Here is a 14,903-nt window from a genome sequence, read left to right on the forward strand (position 1 = left end):
GTTTTAATTCCGAACTAGGATTCTCTTCTCTCATCTTTCCATCTATTTTCATCCCCTCTTTTCACATTTTCTATTTTGTCTTTATCTTTCTGTAAAACAATAATATAAGATGTTGACGTGACTTAACTGTGACCGTTCAAATAGGAGAAAAGGAAAGAAAAGGGGAAAAAATAGGGGAGAGAATCCTACTCCTTTAATCCCAACTCTCGGTCACTCCCATCTCCTTCCCTCATTATACACCGAGACACTTTCTTTCGAGTTCTTAACACTCGAGCTCTCTCTCTCTCTCTGCCTTCTCTCTAAACCACCAAGAACAGTCACCACCATTTTTACTTTCGACCAAATCATAGCCACAAACCAGTAGATTCGTCATCTAGGTGGGCTGTGGAGTCAAACGGTGGCTCTGCATGTTCAATCCAATGACGGGAAGGAACTGAACTGAGAGCTTCGTACTTCCCGGTGGACTCGGGGTGGAGCTTCGTAATATTTCTTCGGACAAATGCCTACACTTGTATTAGACAGAATTCAATGTAAAATTTTGATTCAAAGTCGCGCGACAAGCCACATGAAGGCGGCGGACCAGAATGTAAGTGACAGTGAAGCGAAAGCATAAGTCCACAGCATGATAACTGAACATTCATTCTCTCCTGCTCCAAATACTTGCGTCATTATTCCTGCCATATTTTAAGGGATCAATAAACAATACTTGCGAATAAACTTACATTTGTTATGAAAAGACTGAGCGAGCGAGCGAGCGAGCAACCGCTGATTGCACTTTTTGTTGCTAAACAATCAAAGAGCAAGCGTACCTATGTTCATCGCAGGAGGGAGTGAAAACTGAAGCAGAAGAACAAACAGATATAATGGATCAGAGTGCACCAACCCAAATTTCAGTGCCCCTTTAACAACCAAGATGCCTATAAGAGGCAGGGCAACATAACGAACAACTATGATGCCAACGACAAGAGATTTCTGAATCCCTGACCCTCGCAAACCTGAAACAACAATGTGAAGTAAGTTCTAAACTAAACCAACAATTAAGTACGACACTAATAGAATTTGTACGAGTTATTACCTTTAAGTAGGTTTCCTCCTATTATCAAAATGAGAGATGGGATGGCTCCGTCTCTGCAATCATAAATAACAAGTCTCTTTAACTGATACCAAGTGAAGAACAAAAATGATACAAACACTTCGTATAAAAAACACGCTCGTCTTTTGAGCCGAAATTCAAAAACCATATGGTCTGAATATATTTTGTAAAGTTGGGATTAACACGAGACAATTATTCTACTTTTATGCTAATTGAGAACCGAACTGTTCATTCGGATATGTACAACTATAGGACCAAGCATGGGTAATATCTTCCCTAGCATGTAACTGTATAAGAACGGGAAGCTATATTAGTTGCCAATAAGTGCGTAGATCATGGATAAAACATTAAGGCTCGATAGAGTTCGGGCATAAGTTTTATACCCCAACAAATAAGCAGTATCTTGAATCACCCGTAGAGGAGCACCATCTCCTAAAAATAATTTTCGAATCTGAGGGATGACTCCGATTGGAAAACCAACAAGCTACACCAGGAAAAGATTAAGTTTGCTTAACTTTTCAATAAAATAGCACCGAATCTGGATCACAATGATATAAAAGTGCCGAAAGGACATACCGCTCCAATAGTTGAAGGGGCAAATATTGATTTCAGATTGATCTTTTGAAGGACCATCACTATACGTTGCTCTAGTTTACGTGAAGTAGTTGCCTGCCATGGAAAACAACAAAGATATGCAGTGTAAGAAATTGAAAAGAAACAGGGTAAATTTCTCGTTAGAGATGTTCGGCATGTTACATGTGAGCTTGTGAATCTGGACCATATATTCAAATGACATTCATTTGATTAGTACTTTGGATTGAGAGTCTGACACATAAACATTTCTAAGTCTTTATGAGAAAACTGACATTTCTCTATAAACAAATCTTAATATAGTTGGAAATACGTAAACAAATCATCAAATTGGATGAACATGATTGTAGTTTAATGGAGTTAGCAGTGTATGACAGTGCATATTGATCCGGATTTTCCTCAACTATTACATTCCTTTGAAGAAAGCAGAGGCTCAGTGCAACTTACTTGGTCGGATGTAGAGGACCTCTCCACGGACTGATTATAATCTTGGTTGCCCCTTCTTGAAGATATCCGTACAATATTATACACATAGGACCACACATAAAAGTCTCCTACCTGAAGCATGGACACAATTACATTACAAAAGGCAAAGATAGGAATCCCTGACAGCTGAACAAGGTAGCTACATAGTACTGAAGAGAAACAGTCACCAGAATTCAAGAGGAAAAGAAGGACAAAAGAACATATGTTTATAAAAACGTATTCTACACAGCAAGCAGGCGCACACAAACACTGTTTAAGAACTGGACCTGGCCGTTTGGGGGTAGTACAATCTGTATGTATAATTGTAGATGTTCTAGACATGAGATGAAACTTATGATGATATTAATAAAAATTAAAATCGTGATTTCAAATTGCAGTAACTGCGCATTTTCAACTTGAATGAGAGAATTGGATTGTAACTTATTTGAAGCAGCTTCCCAATCCTATCTTAATTCGAGTCATAGAAAGCTAGATAAAGGAATTTCAAGAAAACCCCAAACATTGGAACAGGATGAAGAAGGCAAATGTACCGCCATTGAGAGTGAAGCATAACCCATAGCATACATGTGACAGACATCAGGAGCGCCAAATGGGCTCCCTTTTTCCTTACAGACTTCTGGGACTATAATGAGGAGCATCATACCCAAATTACCTGTTAAGTGTTAACATCAGCATATCTAGAGGTTGATAAAACGCAAAACCGAATATTTATCAGCTGTGTTTTAGAATTAGAGTGTAGGATTACCTGCAGCACAGCAACCCAAGACAAGGCCTCGCAGATGGGCAGGAGGCCTTATTAATTGGATAAGAAGACATCCAAGTATGGAACCAATTATAAATGTGATGAGGATATTCACTGGAATGAACCACCTATACACGTAATAATAATTACAACGTTAACATGATTATATACATATACATACATACATATATATATATATATATATATAGTTAGATTAAACAAAGTAAGTAGAACTCACATTTTAACCATGTTTTGATATGTACTTGTCTGCGCAACATTGGAACTTACCAGAGCAGGACCGAATACATAAAATACAACCTATGCGTTTGTTGGTTCACAAAACACAAATATTAGTAAGAAAACTGTCCAACACGAGAAATAAATTAAATGAAGAGGGTTTAGAGCACAAGAGACTGAATGAAGAAGCAGTGTATCGTTTTTACAGTGTTTAAGTTCTTTCTAGTAACTTCCCCCAAAATATTGACACGATCAAGAGCAAGATATGAGCCAAGTGCTGTTATCGAAAGCACTTTCAACACTGGAATTAAGGCCGTCACGAGCAGCTGCTTAAGCTCCATCCTTTTCTTTTATCAATTATTCCAAATTATTATTAGCTCGTATTCACCTCCTCCTCTGCCAGTTCTGCCTGTCTGCCTCTGCAAATGTAATACCAAACAGAGAACAAAAATACAAAAATGCAATCAAAATGTCAGTTTTGGATACGAATTCAGCAATACATACATACATACATATATATATATATATATATATATATACACCATGCTAACAAGACAGAATTAGACAAAAATGGGGAGGTTTTTATCAAACCTTTATATTCGAATTAAATAGTACAATTACGCATGCCAAAGGAGGCCTAAGCTGCTATCACAATGAATTGCTTCTGTTTTGCTTTCATGAAAACAAAGGAAAAACGATAGAAAACAATCAAGAAAGCACATAGATATGGTAGATTTAAGAATGTATTAGGAGGAAAAACAATAAGGGCATATGCATTTATATGCATTTATGCAGCTATTAAACGTGTCGCTTGTCTGAGCTGGGTCGACCAGTTGTTGATGGGATCATGGGATGGTGCTCAAATAAAAAGGTTTAATCAACACAGGTCTCGTCTGGCGTCTACGTTTCTGTCTTCTTCTGCTTCCCATTTCCTTTGCCATTGGTGACTTGGTTACTACAATAGTCTCATCGCAAGCACTGCTCTTGTTTTATGCCATGTCCCTCCCAAAGTGACCATATAATTTATGAATAGCCAAGATAATGGTCTGTTTGATCCTCATGAAAACAGATGATTAGGTGGTACTTAATCCACTATTGTGATCATTGTGTTACTTGTTTTCTACCAACTTAAAGCCCCAATTAGTATTCTTTGTTTGTATATTATGTAAAAATGTCCTTTTGGAGAATTTACATAATCTCCATTACTAATCCTTTACATATGTTTAGACAAGATTATTCTTAGTCCTTACAAGAGGGATATTGGTCCCTTTGTATCTCCTATTTGAAAATCTTGCAATCTAGTAAGACTTATGAAATGGGCATTTGTTAGAATACCTTCCCATGAATTATCAAAAATATCGAAGGAAACTAGCTGAGAGAGTTGCCCAATACTTTGTGGAATGGAGCCCTTCATAGTATTAGAAGAGAGGTCTAGTGTTCTGAAGGATGACAAATTTTCGATGGAATCTGGAATTGAGGCCCTACAAATTATTGTACATAGGTTGAGATTATGCAAAACATTCCTAATCCTAAGGAGGCTAGAAGTTGGCTTTGCATACCACAATCAAATAAATCTAGCGACTCTAATGAATTATTTGGATATTTTGAGAAACTCCTTTAAAACTCGTCAAATGTAAAATCAATATTGAAATTATTAGCCGCCAGATTTTTGCTTGCAATTTCACTGAATTTGACTACATTAGCAAATAGGCACGAAAGGGTGAGTTGGTGGGTTTCTGAAAGAGAAAGGACTTAATATGGCTTACAAACCATGTTTCATTAGCACTAATCAGGACTTAATGACTTTAAATCTTGGTGAATGGCATACACTAATAGTTAAGTACAACATAAACTTTTTTACAAACGATATTATCTACACTAATGAGCTAGCAATAATGCGGTTCAAATTTGCATTTAGCGAGAATCAAACCTAAGACCTCTCACTTACAAGTGAATAGGAATACAACTAGACTATAATACTATTAGCAGCATAACAGAAGCTTAGTAATAGAAAAATAATTGTTATGTTTGGAAATTAAAGAATAAAGTCTAAGGAGGTATATTCAAGTTAATGGGGTTATAGTCAACCTATGGATTTAGGAGGAATATAAAAAACTTTAAAAGTAATAGGTTTGATACGATTTGAAAACTCCTACAAATTTCATATGGATTTTTAAGGATTTATGTTGATATGTTTATGATTTTGGTGGATTTTTAAGGCAATGGAGAGATGGTGACCCAAATAGACAGCCGATAACAACCACCACCTCCACTCATGGGAAACTCACCATTACCCACCAAGTCTCTGTTTGACTTTTCGATAAAAAAAATTAAAAAATAAATATTACAAACAGTGAAATCAACACCATCATTCCATGAAATTAGAAAGAAAAAAAAACTTAGAAAAATCCCCAAAGATCAGTACATGGAAAAAGGATAGGAACAAGAATTGATTGTTGTGCAGGAAAAAAATTGAAGATGTGAAAATTGGGACCCAGTAACACTACATATGAGAAATGATGTGACCCATCATCATCTTTATTCAGAAATAATGCAAGCCATCAATGAAAATTGAAGAAAAATGCAGAGATGAAAGAAGATAAAGAAAACAAAGTGGCTGGCAGACAGTGTGAGGAAGAGACAGTCATAGTTATATATACTTTTTACTTTTAAATCTCTCAAACTCCACAAGTTAATAAAATTCTATAAATTAATAATTTTTTAATACACCTAAATTTGGATAGGCTCTAAAAATATCTATTAAAATCTCAATTGATTATACTAAGATTTTAAAGTATTTTAAAATCTTTTAGTTGTCTACACTAGGATTTTCATGGATTCTAAAAATCATTTTGTTGATTACTACTAGGATTTAAAGTATTTTAAAATCCTCTTAAACCCGAGTTTGACTACGCACTCTAAAATTTTAAAATCAGGATGTAGTTAATTAAAATTTTAAAAAATACATATTTTAAACACTTTGAATTTTATTTATTTTTTATTTTATTTTATTTTTTATTTTTATAAATCTTACTGACGAGGAGACTGGATGGTCAGAGAAGAGGAGCTAGCTGCATGCTTAGAGGGATCAGGAGAGGAAAGCATTGAATGACTCAGAAATAGTGCAGATACAACCATATCTATTGAAAAGAGCTTGAACGAGTATCGTGACAAGGTTCCAAGCGAACAAGGGTGTTTAAGAATTTTTACATCGTTAGAATTATAAGAAATTATAGTGGTTGGTTAAATTCTATTCATGCTCCACCTTTTGGTTATTTTTTCAAATTTTTCAATCATGGTGTAGTCAAAGGCTTTGTTGTTGGGAATAAGGTTTTGTTATTGTTGTATGGTGTAGTCAAAGTAGTATTTAATAGGATTCAAAGAATGCATTCAAATTTAGGTGTAGTCGCAACTTAATACTACAGTCTAATGATATTCTTCTTCATTTGTAAGTGAGAGGTTTTAGGTTCGATTCTCAGCAAAAACAAATTTGAATCACATTATTACTAGCCTATTGTGAGGCTAAGCCTATTCATTCTCTCTTATTGTAGATAATTTCATTTGTTCAAAACGAATAAAAAAATCAAGTTATAGTCAACTAGGATTTTAAAATACTTTTAAAGAATCCATACAAATCTGTATGTATTTAAGATGTCATAGATTTTGTAGAATTTGAAAGTGAATTTTATGATTTCTTTTCAAAGTTCACCACGCCCCACTCGGCCCTTTCCTTTCCATGACTGCTACGCAAAATGCCATTTTGGAATCGCTTCGAAAGTTCAAGATAGCTTAGTCCCAATTTCCACCAGACGGGGAGAGACTGCAGCTTCTGTTGGTCCATGGTTTGCACCAGACGATCCAGCACTTCCTCATCCATGGAAGGGTTTGATCGATAGTTCTGGATGGTTATACTACTGGAAGTCTGGAACCCAGAGACTACGTCGTCCAGTATGAAAAACCACCTCCTCGTAAGCCTTTTCTCTCAGCCCCATTGAGTCCCACAACTTCATCATCTGCCACACCCATCACTCATTGCCATGTTAACTTACAACCCCTCCTTTCCGACCCAACGCAAAAATCTTTTGCAAAAAATCACTTAAAAGATTATGTAATAGGCCTTGCCTTTATTTGTACAAAGTCTATATCGCTATCCAATTTGTACATTGTATTTTATAAAAATCAATTAGAGATTTGCTATTGCTCATTTTCTTTGTTTCGTGTTTTTATTTTTGTGCTTGTGCCTTTTGAAGTTCGTATTTCCAGACCAAAAAAGAATAATGCTCAATATATTTTCTGCTAGCTATATAAAATAATTTATGAGCTAGGCACATTTATCATCCTTTGATTTATTTGACGATCAAGATCCAACGTTGTATGAGTCTATCAAAATTCATAGAAATCTACTATATAAATCTTCTCAAATCTTCCGAAATCCATATGGAAATTGTAGAAGTATAGATAATCATATGAAATTCATCACTTAAAAAATCTATTAAAATCATCTCAAATCACAATTTAATGATACTGCAATTTAGTCTTGCTAGTGGTGCATGCGTTGCCCTAGTGGATAAAGTAGTCATGTTCGACTCACTCTATCTAGGATTCAAACCTTTCCCTCACACTTTAGTGCATATTAGAGTAATAATATCGATTTATTGGTTTTTATATGTACATTTTCTTGTGTGCTTGCTTCTCATTCAATGAACTTGCATCTCTTTCCTGTACCTTTTTCCTCTTATTTCAACATTTTACTTTCTCTACAGATTTTTGCTGACTATAGCCTAATGTAATTTCTGATCACTTCCCAAATATTACCAAATGTATGGTGTTTTTATATTTGATATATTCTTATTTTACCAAGGCTGGATTCTAGAAAGGTCCTAATGAAACTCTTTACACCAAATCAAATGAAAGTTTAGGTACAATCATTGTCTCTTTGTATGTTGATGACATTGTTTATATTGGTAGTTTTCCAACAATGCTTGAAGAATTCAAGAGTGATATGACGCAACATTATGAAATAACTGATTTAGGATCATTACGCTGACACTTTCTGGTAATGAGAGTTGTTCAAATTGAAATGAGCATCATCATTCACCAAAAGAAGTATGCAATAAAATTACTTGAGAAATTTGGTCTAAAAGGCTATAAGTCAGTGGCAACTTTACTTCTAGTAAATGAGAAATTGTGCAAGGCGGATGGAAGTGATGGTGCTAAGTTTGGCCTTGTAGTGGGAAAATTTCTCATTACAACTTCTATGTGATAACACATCAGCTATAGCCATGGCAAAGAATCATGTCTTCCATTAGAAGATGAGACATTATAACATAAAATTTCATTTCATCCGAAAAGCTAATGGAAGTAATGAAATTGAATTTCTATATATACCAAAACCTAGTTCGGTAGGTTTACTGTTCTTGAGCATAGGGAAATGACGTAAATACTCCCATTACAGTTAAGATTTTTCTATCTTTTTCTTACTTGAACAGTGAAATGACAAAAAAGGGTAGGAGATACGTGTTGCTTTTATATGATCGTGCGTTGTCACTTCATTGCGCTGTTGTTTCCTCTCTGTCCGGTTTACCGTTTGGCTTTCTTTTCTTACGTGTTTTTCGTACGGTGTCACTGCCATCAAACCCTCGCTACCCAGAAAACTCATGAACTCCCCAAAGCCCCAAACCAACAAATTCAATTCCACAATCTCTCACTCTTAATCTAAACCCTGAAACCAAAAACTCAATTTCAAGTATCAAGCGGCTAGGGTTTCGGGTGTTGGAATTCCGGCGAACTGTTTCTTTCCAGAAGCAAGCGAAACGGACCGCGTCGTTATTACCAATCTTCTTGGCTTTGTCTCTCAGGTTCGATGCTCAAATTTAAGGTATGAGACTCTGAGGTTTCAAAATCAGGGAGGGGTTTTGTTTAATTTCAATATCAGTGAGGCTTCCCTTTTAACAAGGGCTTCAATTTAGTTAGGGTTTCGTTCAATTTCATTTTCATTTTCTGATCTTAGTTTTAATTTTGGATTTAATCTAATTATTTTGATTCTAATTCAATAATTTTTTTGTAAAGTAGGTTTTTTTGTTGGAGAAGTCGTTGGACTGGCAAGAAAAAGTCTACTGTGCATAACGACAGGCCTGCATTTTTGCAGCAAGGACCAAAACAAGTACTCTTAACACAATGAAGAATCAGCAATTAACTCACAGATATTAAGATGAAGAAGATGAACAGTTTTAGACAAATGTAATCTCTCTCTAAGATCTCTCTACAATTCTGTATTTTTACCTCTTTACAAAACTAACTAGATATATCTCAAAACTCTACTTTTTAACTCTCTCTAAGACAATGACTTAGAGAGTAAGCTATCAATCACATGTGCACAGCACATGACACATACAATCCTATCTAATACCATGTGCACAGCACATGCCAATTACATTTGTATCCAATACCCCCCCTCAATCTTAAGAGGGATAACCCAACTTAAGATTGAAACAATGCCTCAGAAAATCAGGTCCGTGCAAGCCTTTGGTGAGCACATCTGCAATTTGATCCTTGGTACATAGATACTGAATGGAGAGATCCCCTGCTTGGACCCTTTCCCGAACAAAATGATAGTCAGTTTCTAAATGTTTAATCCGAGAGTGTTGGACAGGATTCAAACTGAGAGCAATTGCAGATTGATTGTCACAGTAAAGAACTGGAGGAGAGGACAGACACACATGTAAATCTTTAAGAAGTAACCGAATCCAAGCAATATCTGCAGTGGTATGAGCTAAAGCACGATATTCAGCCTCTGTGGAACTCCGAGAAACAGAAGACTGCTTCTTTGATTGCCAAGAGATCGGATTGTCCCCCAAAAACACCACATAACCAGTGATAGAACGCCTAGTATTCAAATCAGCTGCCCAATCAGAATCACTATAGGCATTCACTGATACAGATCCACCAGAAACATATGTCAAACCATTAGAAACTGTACCCTGCAAATAGCGCAGAATCCTCTTAACCATGGCAAGATGCACATCAGTTGGATTACTCATGTATTGACACACAGTGTTAACTGCAAAAGCAATATCTGGACGAGTAAAGGTAAGATACTGCAAACCCCCTACCAAACTGCGATACAAGGTAGGATCAGACAACAAGGAACCATCAGTGGTTAGAATTTGATTATGAGGTTTACAAGGGGTGGAACAGCATTTACAATCATCCATACCAGCCTTATGTATAAGATCTTTAGCATATTTCCCTTGGTTGATAAACAGATCACCATTGGACTTGTAAGTAATCTGAAGACCAAGAAAATAAGATAACCTCCCCATATCCTTCAAGTCAAATACCATACTAAGATTAGTAATCACAGATTGCACCAGCTCAGAATTGGATCCTGTGATGATAATATCATCAACATATAATAGTAAAATAACAACCTGATCACCTTTGGTCTGCACAAATAAGCTGGAATCCGAAAGAGAAGCTTGAAAACCAATTGCGAGAAGATAACCAGTGAACTTGTCATTCCAAGCTCGAGGAGCTTGTTTGAGACCATACAATGATTTCACCAGTTTACAGACATGTGTAGGGAGCTTAGGATCAACAAATCCCTGAGGTTGTTTCATATAAACCTCATCTTGTAATTCCCCATGTAAAAAAGCATTTTTAACATCTAACTGTCGAAGTTCCCACTTAGAGGTGACAGCTAATGCTAAAATCAATCTCACAGTTGTATGGCGAACTACAGGACTAAAGGTCTCCATATAATCAACACCATGTTCTTGATTAAAACCCTGTGCTACCAACCGGGCCTTAAATCTAGAAATAGACCCATCACTATTGCGCTTAAGTTTGTACACCCATTTACTGCCTATAACATGCTTTTCCCCAGAATTAGGAACTAGAATCCAAGTACCCTGAGATTGAAGAGCATCAAATTCCTCTTGCATTGCCAACTGCCATTGAGGAATTTGAGAAGCTTGTTTAAAACTGGATGGCTCAGACACATCCGTAATGTCAGCAATGAAGGTAAAACCCCCTGAAAAATGAGCAGCGTCTGCAAGATTTAAGGAATAAACTTGAGGAAAGACAGTAGTAAGAGCAGAGTAATCCTTGCGAGTGATAGTGCCTGTGCGCAGTCTGGTTTGAATTCCCTGTGAAGCCATGGAACTGGGAACTGAGCTTTGTTGAGGGACATGCAACAAGGAATCGGGACCGGAAAGAGTAGCAGCAGTTCTAAATTCTGAACCAGGACTAGCAGATGAAGGTGTGCTTGGAGAAGCTGTAGACAATTGTTGATTAGCTAAAGAACTGGAAGAAACACGAGGAGAAGTGTCAATATTAGCAGATAGCTGAGAACTGTCTTGTGAAGCTGGGAAATACATCACCACTGGTCGAACAGGAATAGAAGAGGAGGATGAACCATAGGTCTGCAAACTGAGCATCTCCTCATAAGGAAAGGAGCTTTCATCATGCAACACATGGCGAGAAATAAGAATCTTGTCTGTGACCAAATTATAACACAGAGAGCCTTTATAACCATTCGAGTACCCCAGAAAAATACATTTGACAGATCTGGATTGCAGTTTGTTGACATTATAAGGGCGAAGATAAGGATATATAGCCGAACCAAACACCTTCAAAGAAGTCAATACAGGTTTCTTGCCATACAAGTGTTCAAATGGAGAAACCATTTGCAAAACCTTACAAGGCATTCTATTAATCAAGAAAGCAGCATGAGCAACAGCATAATACCAGAACCTGTGTGGTAATTTAGCCACTGACAAAAGAGTAATAGCTGTTTCAAGCAAATGACGATGCTTCCTCTCAGCCATACCATTTTGCTGAGGGGTGTATGGACAAGAAATATAATGCAACATGCCATTCTTCTCTAAATAAGCCTTAAATGAAGTATTCACAAATTCTCCACCACCATCAGATTGAAACACCTTGATCTTTGCATTGAATTGAGTTCCAACATATGCACAAAATTTAACAAAAGCACCAAAGACATCTGATTTATTGATAAGAGGAAAAATCCATACAAACCTAGTAGCTTCATCTAGAAAAGAAACATAGTATCTATAACCACCAATAGACAGAACTGGAGATGGTCCCCAAACATCACTATGTATCTTATAAAATGGAATATCTACCCTATCAAGCCTCTCTGAAAAAGGTAATCTACTCATCTTTCCACAGACACAGTGAGAACAGACTTGAACATGTTCATCTGGACTAGACACTATATCAGAAGCTTTAAGCATCGCACCAAGGATGTCATTGGACGGATGACCCAAACGTCGATGCCACAAAGACTTTTTCACAGTATGTCCCAAAAAGGCAGAAGAAACAACACCTGAATTGAACAATGTAGGAAACACACGCACTGGAATTCTGAACAACTCTGCTTTGCTACTCTTTCCGTGGTATAGAATTGCCCCTGTTGCCTTGTCCTGCACAAAAAACTGAACATCATCGCAAATGAACCAGCTATGATTATCCTTGCACAATTGTTTAACAGACAAAAGATTGACAGTAAGCAGCGGCACATGTAAAACATTTTTAAGGTGTAAAACATGAGACTGAGTAGACAAGGCAGTACTGCCAATATGTTTGACTTCCAAACCTGCACCATTACCAACAACTATCTTCTCATGTCCTTCATATGGAGTAGCCTGATTGAGAACATTAACATCAGGACTCATGTGATGAGATGCACCTGTATCAATGATCCATGAGTCACCATTGACAATAGCATTCGAACTCTGTGCATTCATACCAGACAAATCAGCAGGATGAGCTTGAGGTGTATTCAGAGGAAAGGAAGGAAACAGTGATGCAGAAGAACACAGAGGTACTTCAACCTGAGGTGAAAACCCTTGATAAGCACAGTTAGCAGACAAAGAGGGAGGTGGCTGATGACCTTGATAAGCATAATTTGATCTATGTCTGCAGTTGAGTGCAATATGACCTCTTTTCCCACAAATCTGACATTCTTGAACAGTCTGACCATTTCCAGGATCATTCCTATATAGACAAGTAACAACAACATGCCCCTTTCGAGAACAGATCTGACACTCTGGAATCTGCTCATATCTGTTAGAAGTGTTACCAGACCACGATTGCCATGAAGTACCAGATCTTGAATTATTGAAACGAGGTTTGTAACCACCATTATTTCTGGGTCGAAAATTATTAGGCTGATAAGATCTCCCTCCATGATGACCATTAGGACCATTAGACTGATAACTAGAATAACCACCATTATTTTGCGAAGAACCAGGGCCATTAGAACCATACCCAGAATTAGATACCCCTTGAGAAGAAGAACCAGAATTGTTCGAACACAAAGAACCACTAGTGTCAGACGGACCAGTGGAAGAATTGGTACTGACATACATAGCAGCCATGCCCTGAACCAAAGACTGGACTCTTGACTCAATAGTCTTCTCAGCACCAATCAACTGTACCCGAAACTCTTTGAAAGAAATGGAAGTATCTCTAGCCAAAATTACCATACGAATCGTATCATAATCAGGAGGTAAACCACTGAGAGCAGCAATGATAAGATCATTATCAGATAGCTTTTCCCCTGCAGCTTGCAATTGATCCTTAATGCCTTTCAACCGTAACAAATACTTATCAATTGTATCACCCCCTTTTTGTAGAGTGTAAAGCTCAGCCTTCAAGTGATTGATACTCGCACTAGAAACAGAAAGATAACGATCTTGCAAAGCTATCCAGGCTTCTCTGGAAGTTTTACAACCAACCACATGTTCTATAGCATCATCACTCAAGGTTGCAATTAAAAGACTCAACAAAGCCATATCTGTTTTAATCCATGCCTTATAGACAGCACTAATCTCAGTTGTAACACCCACCTCAGGAGTAAGAACAAATTTGGGTGGACATACAGATTCACCAGTAAAATGATCAAACAAGTCATACCCACGTAAAACAGACGTAAACTGGAAATTCCACTTTATGAAATTCTCATCAGTAAGCTTGATAGTAAGCATACCTAGCAGATTTTCAATCTTCACTGAATCCGACATGATTACACAACAACAACAGTCCGGAACAATATAGACACTCGTATGTGAAAAAGAAAACCCAGATACCAAAATTGCAAGAAACACCCAACTTCAATCGATATATTCTTCAGAAATGATCAAGAAAGAAAGAAACACAGGTATGGCATCGGCCTTCAAAAATCAAGAATCACAAGAATAAACGAATTCATGAACATAAGTGGCATCGGCCTTCAGATTCACAAGAAAACAATGAGCACCATTGGCATCGGCCTTGAGGTAACTCAATCAACAAAATCTTTACACAATAATCGTGTAGGGCATCGGCCTTCAAATTCCCAAAAAAAATTCCAACTTCAGTAAACATGCGAAGAAAAATATCACCTTAGCAGCAATCGGATCGACAGAAAACAAAAGCACCCGCGCAAGCGATGTTGGCTCTTGATACCATCTTAACACAATGAAGAATCAGCAATTAACTCACAGATATTAAGATGAAGAAGATGAACAGTTTTAGACAAATGTAATCTCTCTCTAAGATCTCTCTACAATTCTGTATTTTTACCTCTTTACAAAACTAACTAGATATATCTCAAAACTCTACTTTTTAACTCTCTCTAAGACAATGACTTAGAGAGTAAGCTATCAATCACATGTGCACAGCACATGACACATACAATCCTATCTAATACCATGTGCACAGCACATGCCAATTACATTTGTATCC

General features: G+C 36.9%; 1 protein-coding gene across 2 annotated transcripts; it reads right to left on the reverse strand.

Moving 5' to 3' along the window:
• Nucleotides 1-118: 118 nt before the first annotated feature.
• LOC103952066 (protein PIN-LIKES 1-like) lies at nucleotides 119-4,373 on the reverse strand. 2 transcript variants are annotated; one of them, XM_048569795.1, is made up of 11 exons: nucleotides 3,741-4,373; nucleotides 3,356-3,568; nucleotides 3,151-3,230; nucleotides 2,916-3,040; nucleotides 2,701-2,792; nucleotides 2,132-2,242; nucleotides 1,670-1,762; nucleotides 1,477-1,577; nucleotides 1,076-1,128; nucleotides 810-995; nucleotides 119-674 (listed from the first exon to the last, which is right to left on the reverse strand). In XM_048569795.1, the coding sequence occupies exons 2-11, from the start codon at nucleotides 3,488-3,490 to the stop codon at nucleotides 544-546; spliced, it is 1,107 nt and encodes a 368-aa protein (XP_048425752.1). In that variant the 5' UTR covers nucleotides 3,491-3,568; nucleotides 3,741-4,373; the 3' UTR covers nucleotides 119-543. The 2 variants fall into 2 exon arrangements, with proteins under 2 accessions (XP_048425752.1, XP_048425751.1); XM_048569794.1 differs by having other exon boundaries at nucleotides 2,701-2,822.
• Between the last annotated feature and the right edge of the window lie 10,530 nt (nucleotides 4,374-14,903).

This window comes from the organism of the source record quoted next, unplaced genomic scaffold (genome assembly GCF_019419815.1).
Source record: "Pyrus x bretschneideri cultivar Hongxiangsu unplaced genomic scaffold, Pyrus_bretschneideri_v1 Contig50, whole genome shotgun sequence".
In the NCBI taxonomy this organism is placed as follows: domain Eukaryota; kingdom Viridiplantae; phylum Streptophyta; class Magnoliopsida; order Rosales; family Rosaceae; genus Pyrus; species Pyrus x bretschneideri.

Bases quoted from the DNA above. Each gene is read 5' to 3' on its own strand.
- LOC103952066 (XM_048569794.1), bottom strand. From the start codon at position 3,490: ATGGAGCTTAAGCAGCTGCTCGTGACGGCCTTAATTCCAGTGTTGAAA. The intron at 3,231-3,355 runs GTAAAAACGATA...ACAAACGCATAG, and splicing joins CTAGAAAGAACTTAAACACT to GTTGTATTTTATGTATTCGG. The intron at 2,823-2,915 runs GTAATCCTACAC...AACACTTAACAG, and splicing joins CTTGGGTTGCTGTGCTGCAG to GTAATTTGGGTATGATGCTC.